We start from the raw sequence: 18,370 nt of genomic DNA on the forward strand, positions 1-18,370 counted from the left end.
TTCTTTCTTCCGGTGGTCTGGAGATGTCAGGTTTTTTTTCTCCCTTCTCTATCTACACAGTCTGCACACATGCTAACTCTGACCGCCACCCACCTGGGCTAGTTCCCCTTTAACCAGAAATGGGGTGGGGGTGCGGGGAGGCTGGCTGTTTCTTCAACTGTCCTTTCCTAGATCTGCAAAGAGGACTTGCCTTTTTCCTCTGGCGTCTTCTCACCGCCCCCACCTTCCCCTTTCTGGTGATTATACCAGCGGGAGTAGGGAAGAAGTGTAATGAAGGAGAACAATCTAGTCACTGGACCATGATTTCGAAAGTTTGGCAGGCCCAGGAAAAATCGTTTTGGTCCAGCCTGCTACCCGTGTGACTTATTGAATGGTCCCAGGAGTTATGAACTGGATTTTTTGGACTCTGCTCAACCACTCTTAAAGGGCTCCATCTACTTACGGGACCAACCTAGGACCTCCAGTGTGTGAAGGGACACACCTGACTGGACCACAAGTCTCCAGACCTCCTGAGGTGAGCCCCAGTCCCCAGAGCTGCAAGAACACTTTACATAATTCCCAGAATACCAATGGACATCTGTTTCCCCCTCTTAGTAGAGGACAAGAGCCCGTATATAATTTCCAGGCAAACAAGGAGCACCTTATTCAGACTTATGAAGAATTTCAAGAGGGCAGGCAGAGCACCAAACCAGGCGTGGAGCCTCCTGAGTGCTCTGCCCTGTACAGATGCACACAGTTGCACACCCATGAGGTTTCTAATAGGGGAATTGCGTGGAGGGGAAATTTCTTCTGTAGAGACCTCCTTACATATTTGCTTAAATGAAAACTTAGATATAGTGAAGCATTATAACACCGCTCCTTCCCAAAGCATTTGCAATAAAACCCAGTGCCTTCCTCCCTCCCTGTAGCGCCCTACACCCTCTGATCTTGCCTCTTTCTCCTATACATCTCGTCCCTCTTTCTCCATGCTCCTCTGTGCTCCACACTCTGTAGCCTCTTTCTGTTCCTCAGGTACCCCCAGCTTTTACCTGCCTGGGTCCTAAGAATGTGTATGCTCTTCCTGTGTTCCCAGCTGTGGAATGAACTTGCCTCTTCTCATTCTTTAGGTCTCAGCTCAGATGTCATCGCCTCAGAGAGACCTTCTCTGACCATTTCTTTCAGTTACTCTGTATCACATTTACATTCTTCATACCACTTGTTAAATCTGTCCTTCATTATTTACTTGACTGTTTTCATCTCTCCTCACAACCGGAAGGACTTTGCGCTGTCTCATCTCAGGTTCCGCAAGAGAATTAAGCCTAATGCCTGAGGCATCTGTGTATGAGTTACCTTCACTCCTGTTTCTCTAGAATGGCACTATGTACTACCCTTGGGAAAATTGAAAAGATAGTCAAGCAAGTCACTTCGTGTTTTGGGGGCTCAGGTAGGAAACCCTGATTTCAAAAGGCAATGTCTTTTTGAATAAACAGCGCTGGAATAAGGACTTACAAGTTAAATCAACCATTCAGACCTCAGCACAAGCTCTAAACCTTTTGAGCCAGAATTGAGGGTGAGGAGGATTAAGAACAGCTGTATTCTGAAAAATGTGCGTGAGAGCACCACTTCTCCACAGCCCTCAAACTTGTTCATCTCCACCCTGTATGGATGGCCTCTGGGGTTCTTTCCATCTGCAGCAGCCTGTGAGACATCTAAATGGATGACGGTCAAGCCTAAAGTCGGAGAGTGTTGTGTGAGATTTTTACTGGGGGTGGGAGTAGTAAAGGCAATAAATTTAATGAAGGGGAATTAAGGGTAAATTTCAGGAACATTTGATTCATCCTCGAGTAAGCAGATGCTTGGATGTTGCTGCTGCTGCTAAGTCGCTTCAGTCGTGTCTGACTCTGTGCGACCCAGAGACGGCAGCCCACCAGGCTCCCCCGTCCCTGGGATTCTCCAGGCAAGGACACTGGAGTGGGTTGCCATTTCCTTCTCCAATGCATGAAAGTGAAAAGTGAAAGTGAAGTCGCTCAGTCATGTCCGACCTCAGCGACCCCATGGACTGCAGCCTACGAGGCTCCTCTGTCCATGGGATTTTCCAGGCAAGAGTACTGGAGTGGGGTGCCATTGCCTTCTCCGGCTTGGGATGTTAGGCACACATAAGACACCTAAATTAAAGGGAAGTTACAGTGAGCTAGTTGACAGTCTGATTCCAGAGCATTTCTATTGTGTTTGAAAGTCATGAATGAGGTGAAGTAGAAAAAACGTCCTATGTTTGAGCAGTGGCAAGTGTGTTTTGGTTAATCAATTTGAAGCATAATATTTGGGACTGTTCCACAATTGCAGCGTTTGGAGGATTATAGAGGAAGTTCTAGCTTTCAGGCAGATCAAGGAGCAAAGGAAAGAAAAGAACTAAGTATTACTCTATATTTCCTTTGGTTCAAACACTGAATCATTAACAAATATGTATTAATATTAAGAGGCACACTGTGGTAGATTTTAGGGAAATAACTGTGAACCAGGGGTTCTTGGTCCTTGTACATATAGAGCTTGCTACTGCTAAGTCACTTCAGTCGTGTCCAACTCTGTGCAACCGCATAGGCAGCAGCCCACCAGGCTCCCCCGTCCCTGGGATTCTCCAGGCAAGAACACTGGAGTGGGTTGCCATTTCCTTCTCCAATGCAAGAAAGTAAAAAGTGAAAGTGAAGTCGCTCAGTCATGTCCAACTCTTAGCGACCCCATGGACTGCAACCTACCAGGCTCCTCCATCCATGGGATTTTCCAGGCAAGAGTACTGGAGTGGGGTGACATTGCCTTGCTTAGAGTCTAATGAAGACAGATGTTTGACAAGCATTTACAACCAAGGTGGTAAGAGTGGTGCTGGGTGAGGTGGAGAATATGGAGGAGGCATGACATGAGCTGAGCCCTACACATGTGCACCTGTGTGTGTGTGTGTGTGTGTGTGTGTTGGGCAAGAAGGCTTTTCAAAGCCTGAAAGATGTGTGAATGTTATTGAGATGAGAGGGTAGGTGTGTTGGGGTTTGAGATCTGAGAAGATATAGCAGAGGGAGGCAATAGTAAGTATGAGCCATCAAAGAAACTAAAAGTAGTTCAGTCTTGTGTATATTTTGAAGGATTAGAAGCTATTGTTGAGTATAAATGTTGAGAAATGAGTTGAAGACTAAGAAGAGACTAGATGATATATGACTTTGGAAACATCTATTGAGAATTAGAGCCTTCATCCAGAGCTGGGATTCTTAACTAATTTTTTTGTGCTGTGGACTCCTTTTGGCAATCTGATGAAACCTATGAACTCTTTCAAAGATTAATGTTTTTCGTTGAATAAAATAAAACACATAAGATTAAACAGGAAACCAACTACAATGAAACAGAGATCAAAATATTAATACCAACTTAGCAATAAGTAATATAAATGCTTCTTTATTAATGGCATCGAGTAAGATCTAGCAGTAGGTCTGGATGAATGCAATTTCAAAATTATGCTTAAGCAATATTAGCATAAGCAATATTTTGAGGTAAGTGTAACAACTGTAATGTGACAAAAATGTGATGTGGTTTATGGTTTGTTACTTTTACTCCTAACTGAAGGAAACTCTAAGTTTCAGTAAGAAGTTTGTGAAAATAAAGCCCTCACTTTGCCATTCAAACTCCAGAATTCTATCTTTACACCGAAGTTACAAACTGTCAGCACACAGTGCCACGAGCCCTTTGAAGATCTTAAGCAGGAAGGTAAATGATCTAAGTAAAGCCCTCTGTCTACATAGGAGGCCACCCGGAATTCACTGTTGTATTTACTCTAAGGATATTTTTGTAAAATCTAGCAGTAGGTCTGGATGAATTCAATTTCATGATGCTTTTGTAGTGTCTTCTTTGTAAGGACTCTAGTGGAAAAATATTCTAGGTCTCACATACCCATATACATACAACTGTATGGGTTTATTGGAAAAGGGTGAATTTATTATGTGTAAATTATGCTTCAGTAAGCCAGACTTTTAGAACTGCAGTCAGTCAAATCAATAAGTGTTTACAGTTCACTTGAAAAAAGTAAAAAGAGTCTGACAGAAACTGCAGTGTGTGCACATGGAGGCCAGTTTGCTCAGTCTGGACAATGACTGTCTACTGCTGGAACTCCTAATTCTGTTCCTGCTACTGCAGGGACTGCATGGGCCTCCTGCACCATCTGAGGGACAGAAAACCCCCTCAGCTTTCCCAGACGTGGCTCCTTCTTGATAGTTCCTTGGGGAGCTTTCCTGACTACCTTACGACTTAAGGAAATCCACTGGAAGCTGCCTTCTTTCACCATTTATTCCAGATAAAGACATTGCTATTCAGTACAGCTGGTCAAAATGAGTGTTTACATTATAAGGAGTTTGCATTGGAGTTCGGAAAATGGACATCTGTTATTGGTCTTGGATGGTTGAGGGGAGAAGTGAAAAATGTGATCAATATTTTAAAAATAAATTTACATTTTGCTTCATGAAATGCTGCTTATTTGCTACTCAGTTCTGTTCAGTCACTCAGTCATGTCCGACTCTTTGTGACTCCATGAATCGCAGCATGCCAGGCCTCCCTGTCCATCACCAACTCCCAGAGTTCACTCAAACTCATGTCCATCGAGTTGGTGATGCCATCCAGCCATCTCATCCTCCATCGTTCCCTTCTCCTCCTGCCCCCAATCCCTCCCAGCATCAGAGTCTTTTCCAATGAGTCAACTCTTCTCATGAGGTGGCCAAAGTATTGGAGGTTCAGCTTTAGCATCAGTCCTTCCAATGAACACCCAGGACTGATCTCCTTTAGAATGGACTGGCTGGACCTCCTTGCAGTCCAAGGGACTCTCAAGAGTCTTCTCCAACACCACACTTCAAAAGCATCAATTCTTCAGTGCTCAGCTTTCTTCACAGTCCAACTCTCACATCCATACATGACCACTGGAAAAACCATAGCCTTGACTAGACTGACCTTTGTTGGCAAAGTAATGTCTCTGCTTTTGAATATGCTGTCTAGGTTGGTCATAACTTTCCTTCCAAGGAGTAAGCATCTTTTAATTTCATGGCCGCAATCACCATCTGCAGTAATTTTGGAGCCCAGAAAAATAAAGTCTGACACTGTTTCCCCATCTATTTCTCATGAAGTGATGGGACCAGATGCCATGATCTTAGTTTTCTGAATGTTGAGCTTTAAGCCAACTTTTTCACTCTCCTCTTTCACTCTCATCAAGAGGCTTTTTAGTTCCTCTTCACTTTCTGCCATAAGGGTGGTGTCATCTACATATCTGAGGTTATTGATATTTCTCCTGGAAATCTTGATTCCAGCTTGTGCTTCTTCCAATCCAGCGTTTCTCATGATGTACTCTGCATATAAGTTAAATAAGCAGGGTGACAATATACAGCCTTGACGTACTCCTTTTCCTATTTGGAACCAGTCTGTTGTTCCATGTCCAGTTCTAACTGTTGCTTCCTGACCTGCATATAGGTTTCTCAAGAGGCAGGTCAGGTGGTCTGGTATTCCCATCTCTTTCAGAATTTTCCAGTTTATTGTGATCCACAAAGGCTTTGGCATAGTCAATAAAGCAGAAATAGATGTTTTTCTGGAACTCTTGCTTTTTTGATGATCCAGCGGATGTTGGTAATTTGATCTCTGTTCTAAAACCAGCTTGAACATCTGGAAGTTCACGGTTCATGTATTGCTGAAGCCTCGCTTGGAGAATTTTGAGCATTACTTTACTAGCGTGTGAGATGAGTGCAATTGTGTGGTAGTTTGAGCATTCTTTGGCATTGCCTGTCTTTGGGATTGGAATGAAAACTGACCTTTCCCAGTCCTGTGGCCACTGCTGAGTTTTCCAAATTTGCTGGCATATTGAGTGCAGCACTTTCACAGCATCATCTTTCAGGGGTGGAATAGCTCAACTGGAATTCCATCACCTTCACTAGCTTTATTCGTAGTGATGCTTCCTAAGGCCCACTTGACTTCACATCCAGGATATCTGACTCTAGGTGAGTGATCACACCGTGATTATCTGGGTCGTGAAGATCTTTTTTTGTACAGTTCTTCTCTGTATTCTTTTTTTTTTTTAATTTTTTTTTAAATTTTATTTTTAAACTTTACAATATTGTATTAGTTTTGCCAAATATCAAAATGAATCCGCCACAGGTATACCCGCGTTCCCCTTCTTCTCTGTATTCTTGCCACCTCTTAATATTTTCTGCTTCTGTTAGGTCCATGTCATTTCTGTCCTTTATCGAGCCCATCTTTGCATGAAATATTCCCTTGGTATCTCTAGTTTTCTTGAAGAGATCTCTAGTCTTTCCCATTCTGTTGTTTTCATCTATTCCTTTGCATTGATCGCTGAGGAAGACTTCCTTATCTCTCCTTGCTATTCTTTGGAACTCTGCATTCAGATGCTTATATCTTTCCTTTTCTCCTTTGCTTTTTGCTTCTCTTTTTTTCACAGCTATTTGTAAGGCCTCCTCAGACAGCCATTTTGCTTTTTTGCATTTCTTTTCCATGGGGATGGTCTTGATCCCTGTCTCCTGTACAATGTCACGAACCTCCATCCATAGTTCATCAGGCACTCTATCAGATCTAGTCCCTTAAATCTATTTCTCACTTCCACTGTATAATCATAAGGGATTTGATATAGGTCGTACCTGAATGATCTAGTGGTTTCCCTACTTTCTTCAATTTAGTCGGCAGAAAAAAAAATATTGTGTAAATGTGGTCTAGATTCCCTTCACATTGCATTTCCATCTCATGCAGCATACCTTATCCTGATCTAAATAGGTATCCCTAGGAGTTCCCTAACAGAACCCTATTACTCCCACAAAGATGGTTTTTGGAATGTGAGACTCACACCCTTGGAAATAACTCTTTACCCTGGGGTCAAGAACTTGATTTTGATTTTCTGAATCTAAATAAAAAAGTCACTTATTGGACTCATTCTTACTATGACCTCTGCCTCTGTTATGGGGAGGAAACTACAAATGTCCTTGTACATCAACTAAGGTGGCTGTGACCACATATGAAACCTTGACATTCTTCTGCCAGGCTCTATATTTACAAGCTTTTCAAAATTTCTTTTGAAATAAGCCAAGAGTCATCATACTTTTAATATTTTCCATGGAATAAAAAGCTCCTGCAGCATTTTTTTTATATCTAAATCCAACTGTTTATGAGTATTTCCTGGTAAGGAACTACCTCCTTAAAGATAAAACTATAATGTTCATTTTATAGTTCTAAGGGCTTCCCTAGTGGCTTAGACAGTAAAGAATCTGCCTACAATGCAGAAGACCTGGGTATTCTTGCCCAGAAAATCCCATGGACAGAGGATCCTGGCAGGCTACAGTTCATGGGGTCACAAAAAATCAGACATTGACTGAGTGACTAACATTTTTGCTTTCACTTATAGTTCTAAATATTTCCTCCACTTCTGCTGTCAATTAATATATTTGAATTTCAGAAAACTGGGCTTGTGGAGAGAAGTAGAGACTGGAAAATGCACCTTGAATTAGCTTGTGGTCCTACATCAAACTGACAGCTTCACCCAAAGAATACTGTCAAGAGCTTGCAAAAGAATAAGAGGAGTGGCCCTGGGACAGGTACAAAGTTTCTCCCAGAGTAATCTAGGATCATGTGGGTGGGTATAAAGGATCAGAGATAGGATGGAGCTCAGTTGTGTCCAACTCTTTGCGACTCTTTGGACTGTAGCCTGCCAGGTTCCTCTTCCGTGGATTTTTCAGGCAAGAATTCTGGAGTGGGTCATCGTTTCCATCTCCAGGGGATCTTCCTGACCCAGGGATCAAACCCACATCCCCTGCATTGCAGGTGGATTCTTTACCTACTGCAGCATTGGAGAAGTCCAAGGGAGAAGGCAGGTTATATTAAAAGCTTTTTTTTTTCTTTGAAATCTTCTCCATCAAACATTAGCTTCTTCTTGTTTGACCACCTAGAAGATGGGAAATGGATGAAAGAACTTAGAGAGGAGTCCCCCACAAGGAACTGTCATCTGTGACTACAGTTAGGGCTTACTTTGGACACCAGCCTCAGGACTTTATGTAGCTGGTCATGGCTGATACCTCAGGATCATGACTTCCTCACCTGGCTCAGCAGCTTCTCTGGAGCCTGGAGACATGGAGAGCTCCCCAGGGCTCAGGCACTGGGAGGGCCCACACTGTTACTTGGGTCAGTCGCTGGGCAGTGGCACCACTAAGCATCCAGTCCCGGCAAGGGAAAGATCAAAGTAGACCTGTAGCCCATATACATATATTATCATTCAGTCAACCACTCCCCTCCTGCATCACCAGGGATGGAGCATCTCATCCTAAATTCCTTCCTCCAGGCTCAAGTTGGATTCATGAGACCAGAGACCATTAGAGCTGGAAAGGACCATAGCTTACCTAGTCCAGCCTCTTCTAGAGGTGAAGAACATACAACCCAGTGATCAAATCACTCAACCAAGGCCAGTGTTGTTATTTTCCTCTTGGTCTTCATTTCATGGGAGTTTTACCCATACATCTGCTTTCAGTGTAATTTGCCTGAGATTTGCCACCATGGATGACTCTGGATCCTTCCCCCCAACAGGCCCTGGCAGTGATGCCAGCAGCTGTGAATCCTGAAGCTGGAACAGTACTGACATGGCAACAAAGAGGCTTCCTAATTCACCTGGGAATTGCAGCTGTTAATGCCCTGTCGTTGCTTCCATCTTGTATTCAGTGTGATGACTCTTACTTGCGAGAACTCAGGATGTTCGCTTATTCAGTTTCCATCAAGCCTTCCTGCTGGTTTGTGAGTAATGTGTATATGACTTTGTTATGTTTCACCTATTGTGCAATCTTTACACTTAAAACTTCTAGAGTCAAAATCATAAGTAACACAACAGAAACAAAACCAGAAATGAAACACATACAAATGAGTCTTTCATTAATATTATATTAACACTGGTTTCTTAAAGTGTTTTATCTCACAAGTTTATCAGAAGCTTGGGTCTCTAGAATTTCAATGACATTCCCATTTGGGGGTATCATAAGAATGAGAAGAAAGCTTCCTATTTAATCATTTCCTGGAAACTGGTATATATAAAGCTGAAGAAACCAGATGTGATTGTTGGCAAAGATCAGTCTTTAAAACTTTTCCATTTGCTTCCTTCTTTTGAGTGTCAAGAGTTTATCTTGTCATTCAGCAGAATAGGGAGACTTCATCTAAAATTGAAAAATGAAAATAACCTTTGAGCAAACTATTGTTTTGCAAATATGTTACCATTTCTTAGGTAAACATTCTCTTGTCTATTAAATACATACTTTACTTCATAATCTTTCTACCAATTAACTACAGTACTTGCAAAAGTAACTGAGGTTGGTCAATCTAAAATTAAAGGTACTTTTTAAATAAATAAAAACTATGTTAAGAAGGCCTATTCGTCCCACAAAAACATAATGAAGAAGTGAGTGTAAAATGTAACAAAGGTTCTCTTGTAACTAAATGATTTAAGGACAACTAACACTGGAGAGTAAGTTTTTCATCCCTGGAAATCTTCAAGAGAAACATGAAACACCACTTGATTTATAGCCAGATATAAATTTCTTGGGGCTCATGATCTCTGCAAGACACTGTTATTCTGATGTACACGCATCCTCATGTAACTGGAGTTTTGAACTGCTTGACAATATTGGGGAACAATAATAGACTGCATCCTAGAGCATATAGTTGCATTTAACACTATGATTTAGTTCTCAAAAAAGCATTATTATGCTGCTATTGATTGTTGTTCATATACTGCTTGAAGAAGATCCCAGGACAGGACAAATGAGGCAAGTAATAATCAAGAAAAATTGGCATTTTTGGTGCTTGAACTGCTAACATAAATATTATACTAGATTTTCATATCTAACAACTGATATGTGTTGGGACTGGCGGGGCTGATGGTGGAAGTAGGGATGAAGTGTACTTAGGTGGGGAGGTATACAGGGATATTTTGCCGTTGGGCAGCTTTTGATGGAAGACCTTAAAGCAGTTCAGGTCAGCATAGGTGTCTGCTTTCAGTGCCCACCATAAGAGCAACATGCAGGACATTTGGACATCCCTTGTATTAGGTCCATGAATCATGGCAAATTGGAAGTGGTCAAACAGGAGATGGCAAGAGTGAACATCAACATTCTAGGAATCAGTGAACTAAAATGGACTGGAATGGGTGAATTTAACTCAGATGACCATTATATCTACTACTGTGGGCAGGAATCCCTTAGAAGAAATGGAGTAGCCATCATGGTCAACAAAAGAGTCCGAAATGCAGTACTTGGATGCAGTCTCAAAAATGACAGAATGATCTCTGTTCGTTTCCAAGGCAAACCATTCAATATCACAGTAATCCAAGCCTATGCCCCAACCAGTAACACTGAAGAAGCTGAAGTTGAACAGTTCTATGAAGACCTACAATACCTTTTAGTACTAACACCCAAAAAAGATGTCCTTTTCATTATAGAGGACTGGAATGCAAAAGTAGAAAGTCAAGAAACACCTGGGGTAACAGGCAAATTTGGCCTTGGAATACGGAATGAAGCAGGGCAAAGGCTAATAGAGTTTTATCAAGAGAACGCACTGGTCATAGCAAACACCCTCTTCCAACAACGCAAGAGAAGACTCTACACATGGACATCACCAGATGGTCAACACCGAAATCAGATTGATTATATTCTTTGCAGGCAAAGATGGAGAAGCTCTATACAGTCAGCAAAAACAGGACCAGGAGCTGACTGTGGCTCAGATCATTAACTCCTTATTGCCAAATTCAGACTGAAATTGAAGAAGGTGGAGAAAACCACTAGACCATTCAGGTATGACCTAAATCAAATCCCTTATGATTATACAGTGGAAGTGAGAAATAGATTTAAGGGACTAGATATGATAGATGGCGTGCCTGATGAACTATGGACGGAGGTTCGTGACATTGTACAGGAGACAGGAATTAAGACCATCCCCATGGAAAAGAAATGCAAAAAAGCAAAATAGCTGTCTGAGGAGGCCTTACAAATAGCTGTGAAAAGAAGAGAAGTGAAAAGCAAAGGAGAAAAGGAAAGATATAAGCATCTGAATTCAGAGTTCCAAAGAATAGCAAGGAGAGATAAAGAAGTCTTCCTCAGCGATCAGTGCAAAGAAATAGAGGAAAACAACAGAATGAGAAGGACTAGAGATCTCTTCAAGAAAATTAGAGATACCAAGGGAAGATTTCATGCAAAGATGGGCTTGATAAAGGACAGAAATGGTATGGACCTAACAGAAGCAGAAAATATTAAGAAGAGGTGGCAAGAATACAGAGAAGAACTGTACAAAAAAAGATCTTCATGAACAAGATAATCACGATGGTGTGATCATTCACCTAGAGCCAGATATCCTGGATGTGAATTCAAGTGGGCCTTAGAACGTGTACCCCAATGTTCATCGCAGCACTGTTTATAATAGCCAGGACATGGAAGCAACCTAGATGTCCATCAGCAGATGAATGGATAAGAAAGCTGTGGTACATATACACAATGGAGTATTACTCAGCCATTAAAAAGAATACATTTGAATCAGTTCTAATGAGGTGGATGAAACTGGAGCCTATTATACAGAGTGAAGTAAGCCAGAAGGAAAAACATAAATACAGTATACTAATGCATATATATGGAATTTAGAAAGATGGTAACAATAACCCGGTGTACGAAACAGCAAAAGAAACACTGATGTATAGAACAGTCTTATGGACTCTGTGGGAGAGGGAGAGGGTGGGAAGATTTGGGAGAATGGCATTGAAACATGTAAAATATCATATAAGAAACAAGTTGCCAGTCCAGGTTCGATGCACGATACTGGATGCTTGGGGCTAGTGCACTGGGACGACCCAGAGGGATGGTATGGGGAGGGAGGAGGGAGGAGGGTTCAGGATGGGGAACACATGTATACCTGTGGCAGATTCATTTTGATATTTGGCAAAACTAATACAATTATGTAAAGTTTAAAAATAAAATAAAATTAGAAAAAAAAAAAAAAAGAAAACATCACTACGAATAAAGCTAGTGGAGGTGACAAAATTCCAGTTGAGCTATTTCAAATCCTAAAAGATGGTGCTGTGAAGGTGCTGCAATCAATATGCCAGCAAATTTGGAAAACTCAGCAGTGGCCACAGGACTGGGAAAGGTCAGTTTTCATTCCAATCCCAAAGAAAGGCAATGCCAAAGAATGCTCAAACTACCGCACAACTGCACTCATCTCACATGCTAGTGAAGTAATGCTCAAAATTCTCCAAGCCAGGCTTCAGCAATACGTGAACCATGAACTTCCAGGTGTTCAAGCTGGTTTTAGAAAAGGCAGAGGAACCAGAGATCAAATTACCAACATCCGCTGGATCATCAAAAAAGCAAGAGAGTTCCAGAAAAACATCTATTTCTGCTTTATTGACTATGCCAAAGCCTTTGACTGTGTGGATCACAACAAACAAAATTCTGAAAGAGATGGGAATACCAGACCACCTGACCTGCTTCTTGAGAAACCTATATGCAGGTCAGGAAGCAACAGTTAGAACTGGACATGGAACAACAGACTGGTTTCAAATAGAAAAAGGAGTACGTCGAGGCTGTATATTGTCACCCTGCTTATTTAACTTATATGCAGAGTACATCATGAGAAAGGCTGGGCTGGAAGAAGCACAAGCTGGAATCAAGATTTCCAGGAGAAATATCAATAACCTCAGATATGTAGATGACACCACCCTTATGGCAGAAAGTGAAGAGGAACTAAAAAGCCTCTTGATGAGAGTGAAAGAGGAGAGTGAAAAAGTTGGCTTAAAGCTCAACATTCAGAAAACTAAGATCATGGCATCTGGTCCCATCACTTCATGAGAAATAGATGGGGAAACAGTGTCAGACTTTATTTTTCTGGGCTCCAAAATTACTGCAGATGGTGATTGTGGCCATGAAATTAAAAGATGCTTACTCCTTGGAAGGAAAGTTATGACCCACCTAGATAACATATTCAAAAGCAGAGACATTACTTTGCCAACAAAGGTCAGTCTAGTCAAGGCTATGGTTTTTCCAGTGGTCATGTATGGATGTGAGAGTTGAATTGTGAAGACAGCTGAGTGCCAAAGAATCGATACTTTTGAACTGTGGTGTTGGAGAAGACTCTTGAGAGTCCCTTGGACTGCAAGGAGGTCCAGCCAGTCCATTCTAAAGGAGATCAGTCCTGGGTGTTCATTGGAAGGACTGATGCTAAAGCTGAACCTCCAATACTTTGGCCACCTCATGAGAAGAGTTGACTCATTGGAAAAGACTCTGATGCTGGGAGGGATTGGGGGCAGGAGGAGAAGGGGACGATGGAGGATGAGATGGCTGGATGGCATCACTGACTCGACGGACGTGAGTCTGAGTGAACTCCGGGAGTTGGTGATGGACAGGGAGGCTTGGCGTGCTGCAAATTCATGGAGTGGCAAAGAGTTGGACACGACTGAGCGATTGAACTGAACTGAACTGTATTATGCTCATGGATTTGTTCCAACAAATGTGTTTTCTCACTGCCCAGGCATATCTTCACCCCCTCTTTAATTCACATACCACCTTCACTTCCTGAGAAATGCCCTTGAAAGCAGTGGAAAGAAAGGGAACATACTGCAGTTTCGATTGTTGTGGGACTCAGGTTTTCTCTCAGCACTGCATATACACTTGGCGACATGGGAAGAAGGTCTGATGGAGAATGTGGCTCCGTAGAATCACTTCGGCTTGAAGAGCTAACAGAGTAAATATTGAAGAGGATTAAACATACTGCATTAGCAATTGTTAGGGCCCAGGGTAAGCCACCCCAAAATGTACCTCAGTGGCATATTGATTATTTTGAATTAAATGATTTAAGTTACTTTAAAAGATCCAAAGCAGGAGGGACACTCAGACCCTTGTCTCTGCCTCCCTGAAAGCAGGAACTAAGTCTCTTCTGTGAGAGGTGCCCTCCCAGTTCTGGAGATAGAACATCCTTTTTGCTAGAGATAGGGGATTCATTTGGGGCTGAGAAGCCTGTACAAGCCTGGGCCTTGTTACTTCTTTAATTTAATACCGCAGGCCCAAACTCTGTTTAGATTCTTTACTACCTGAGCACCCAAAGCCTAAGTATCTTTGTCCTGTCAATTACTCCCAAAGTTATTGATTTTTGGTGTGCAAAAAGTATAAAAGCTGCCTGCTCTGGCCACTTCTTAAGTCCCATTTCTATGAGAATTCTATGAACATCAATTAAAATTTTTCCTTTTTCCTGTTAATCTGCCTAGTATCAATTTTATTATTAGTCCAGTCACAAGAACTTGAGGGGGTAATTTCTACCTCCTCAAAAGAACCTTTTTAGGGTTTCTTCTATTGTGACACTGAGATTATTGAATTTCAAATAATTCATCATTTGAAAACAGAGCACTCAGCCCACTATGGAATAAATGGCATATGAACTGAACTGAACTGAAAGGGCAACTTTAGAATTCATTCATGATGGACTGTAGTGTATCCTAAAGACTTACGGGTTAAAGAAAATGGGACATTGAGCATTAAAATGCTTTATTCTCAGTTATATGTACACTGTTTTACCCTTAAGTTTCCAGCTTTTTTGATAAGTTCAATAATAATTATCTTATATGTGACTAAGATTACTTACATTGTTGAGATGGGGATAAAAACAGAAGGGACATAACCTTTGTCTCCCTTTTCTGTTGGTCTTGAAACTGGAAAAGAAAGGCATGTTGGGGGAAAATATTATAGTTGATAAAATTATAAATCTACAAAAGGATAAATAATGCTAAAAGGAAGAGAGATAATATAATTGTTTAGTGATTCACATTTTTTAGTTGAATTGATGAAATGACATTTCAGATGAGCATAAAACGTGCAAGAAGAGAAAAACAAATCTCTTGGCAGGCCTGATCTAACTTTACATATTAATGGTCTGAAATGAGTGAGCAAAATTGGGAATCAACTATATTACCTGTAGTATTTGAGTTTAATTATAAGGACAGATTTATTCATGGATTGGGGATTTATAGCAATGCAGTTCTTTTCATTAAAACTGACTCCAATTATAATATTATAGTGACACAAAGTTTTGAAGCACAGACTTCAGTGTTAAAAGTACAATAACTGCTTGTAGTAGCAGTAATATTGTGTGCAATCCTCACCCTCAAATTCCTCTGGTTTACTCCATTGATCCAGTTGTAAGGACCAACTGTAATTTTTCAAGTGTAATCTGTTGCATTGACATTTATTATTTCATTTGATCAGATATAGAAACAATTAAAAGTCTCAAGGTTTTTGTGGTGGTTGCTGTCTTTTGCTTGTTTCAGAAGGGGATGAAGGAGGGTGGCAGCAAGTCACTGCTGTGAGTGACAACTGTTCCATATTCCTCAAGATGATGCTCATATATTAAGTTGCTATGGATGACTGTTTTAACGGCTTATATATACTCTGGGCTTCCCTGGTGGCTCAGACAGTAAAGAAACTGCCTGCAGTGCAGGAGACCCGGGTTTGTAACCTGGGTCTGGAAGATCCCCTGGTGAAGGAAATGGCTACCCACTCCAGTATTCTTGCCTGGAGTATTCCACGGACAGAGGAGCCTAGCGGGCTACAGTCCATGTGGTCACAAAGAGTCAGACATGACTGAGTGACTAACACATTCACACATTCACATATATACTTCATTTAAAGAAACAGAATGGTAAACATATTACAATTCACTATTTCATGAATGTTCTTTTCATGTATTCAACAAATATTTACCAAATGCCTATTTTGTCCAGGTATCGTTTTCAGCCCTTTACATACAACCAGGAAAGGCAGGCACGTCAAGACTTGTTATTGATAGGCTGGAAGGAGGGGATGAAGCATAAAGACCCCCTTGTCCCCTCCCTGGCAAAGGAACAATAGTCTCTGAGTTGTGAGAGTACAGTAAGTAAAAAATACAAAGCTCATCAATTCTCAGCTTCTTTTGTAAGAAAGGAAAACAGCCTTGCCTGACTTTTAACAGCTTTCTAATCATTACTTCTTCTTTCTTTTTTTCTCCCCAGGCATAGAGGTGAAATTGGTGCCACTCCTACTTTAGAAGGGAGAAAAATGAAACTGTTGGTGGCTGAGAAGTTCCCATAGCCATGGGGAAGTCTAGCTACTGATTATTAACCGCTCTGCTAGCTGGACAGTCCCTGCTGTTCTTTTCAGGAACTGCTCACACACTATTTCTAAGGCTTTGACCTCCACATGCCCCTTAGATCTTATAATGATCAAAGTCAACATAAAGAGAGGAACTTCATTTACTTTACTGCAATCTGAGATTATTTTCCAAAATCTTAAGAAGAAAAAGCAAATGGAAAGAACCTAACCTTCGCATGGCTGGGAGCTGTAGTGTTTACCGAAGGCTTTGTCTTTGGGAATATCAGGATAGAGGTACTTCAGAGGGTTTTCGGGAATGTTTTCAGCCATAATAACCTTGTAGTCTCGAAGGATGTCAGCAAACGGCAGAGCGGACAGCCGGCCTTTGTTGTAGGGTTCCACAGAATGGAATCTCACTTCTCCTGGAAAAAGAGAAAACAGAGGGAATATTCAGGATCCTGCAGGCATTCTTTGTGGCCATTTTTCCAGCCTACATTCTCTTCATGTCACTGGTTATAAAACAAGGCCAGCCTTTCTCTGCCTAAGTAGAGTACAGATGGCCACATGATGGAGGACACCCACATAGGCTGTGAGAAAGTCATGCTACGTTCTTCTGGAACAACTGTAACAATTAATACTCAAACCCACTGAACACATGAGAAATAGAACAACAGGCCACACACTTCTGAAGATGGAAAGACCAATAACCAAACTCAATGCTAATTTCACATGAATAAATAATAGTGAGCATGTACCGTTTTCAGAATGGTCCACCCAGGTGAAAGTTATTCCTCCAAGGTGGCTTTCACTGAATCTTAACAAAAAGGTCCCAGGCATTTTATCCTTTAGTAAGAGTCGTTCCTTTTCTTTGCTAACAAAGCCCATGATGTACCTAAAAACAGAACATGGCATAGTTTCATCTGATCAAAGACTATAATTTGTTGCATTCACAAAGAACAGACCTGAATTTAATATAATCAAAAGTCAATAATGCCTAAAATACTCTTATACAGATTAAATATCAATATGTGATAAAGAATGTAAGAAACTGCAACTATTTTCCATTCTATGACACTAAATATGCTTACAAAGGAAAGAAAAGAAAAAGTGACTACTGTAAACAAAGAAGCTATGAACAGTAGAGTGCATGCATCTTTTCAAGTTAGAGTTTTTGTCTTTTCTGAATATAAGCCCAGGAGTGGGAATGTTGGATCACAAGGCAGCTCTACTTTTATTTTTTAAAGAAATCTCCATACTGTTCTCCATAGTGGTTGCACCAATTTACAATCCCACCAACAGTGTACAAGGGTTCCCATTTTTCCACACCCTCTCCTATATTTATTATTTCTGTTCATAGTAGCACTGTGTACAACAGTCAAGATATGAAAGCAACATAAGTTGTCAACAGACAACAGGCTTAAGATGTAGTATAATATATATATATATCATATATATAAAACATATATATGATATATATATACAATGCAATCATAGCAATTTAAAAAATGAAATATTGCCATTTGCAGCAACATGGATGGATCTAGAGAATATCATACTAAGTGAAGTAAGTCAGGCAAACGCAAATATTATATGAATCACATATGTGCAATCTAAAAAATAATATAAATGCATTTATTTACAAAACAGAAACAGACTCACAGACATAGAAAACAAACTTATGGTTCCAAAGGGGGAAGTGGGGTGAGGGGAAGGATAAATTAGGATTTATGTTGGGATTAACATATACACACTACTGTATATGAAAGAGATAACCAACAAAGACCTATTGTATAGCACATGGAACTATATACAATATTTTGTAATAACATATACGGGAAAATAATCTAAAAAGGAATATATATGTACAACTAAATCACTGTGCTATACACCTGAAACTAACATGACATAAATCAACTACACTTCAATTTTTAAAAAACTGACAGTATAAAAATAACTGAATGAATTCATAATGGAAAATATAATCTTCCATATTATTCCATGGAACTTACCCATCAATCCAAAGGGGAAGAATGTGTTTCTTAATTAGGTCTAAAATAGCTTCAAGCCAGGTCCAAAAGGTAAATGATTTACCAGGCAAGTGTTCCTATTGGAATAAACAAACATGTTAGGACAATAATTGTGCCAGTAGTAATGTTGGTATGATAGTTCAAGTTGTGCTTTTTCCAGTGAAATATTTATTTTAAATGAGAAAACACTTTAGAGGTTTTTCTTAAAAT

At 40.6% G+C, this 18,370-nt stretch overlaps 1 protein-coding gene across 4 annotated transcripts in view; it reads right to left on the reverse strand.

The window, feature by feature from the left end:
• Positions 1-8,902: 8,902 nt before the first annotated feature.
• STAT4 (signal transducer and activator of transcription 4) overlaps positions 8,903-18,370 on the reverse strand; it is a 137,230-nt gene continuing 127,762 nt past the window's right edge. For all 4 annotated transcript variants that reach the window (XM_061440422.1, XM_061440438.1, XM_061440448.1 and 1 more), the window contains 6 exons: positions 18,143-18,237; positions 16,889-17,025; positions 16,364-16,555; positions 14,653-14,719; positions 13,633-13,750; positions 8,903-9,191 (listed from right to left, as the gene is read on the reverse strand). In XM_061440422.1, coding sequence (XP_061296406.1) covers positions 9,165-9,191; positions 13,633-13,750; positions 14,653-14,719; positions 16,364-16,555; positions 16,889-17,025; positions 18,143-18,237 — 636 coding nt within the window. In that variant the 3' untranslated portion in view covers positions 8,903-9,164. The remainder of the gene's footprint in view (positions 9,192-13,632; positions 13,751-14,652; positions 14,720-16,363; positions 16,556-16,888; positions 17,026-18,142; positions 18,238-18,370) is intronic.

The sequence above is a fragment of the Bos javanicus genome, chromosome 2 (genome assembly GCF_032452875.1).
Source record: "Bos javanicus breed banteng chromosome 2, ARS-OSU_banteng_1.0, whole genome shotgun sequence".
NCBI lineage: Eukaryota > Metazoa > Chordata > Mammalia > Artiodactyla > Bovidae > Bos > Bos javanicus.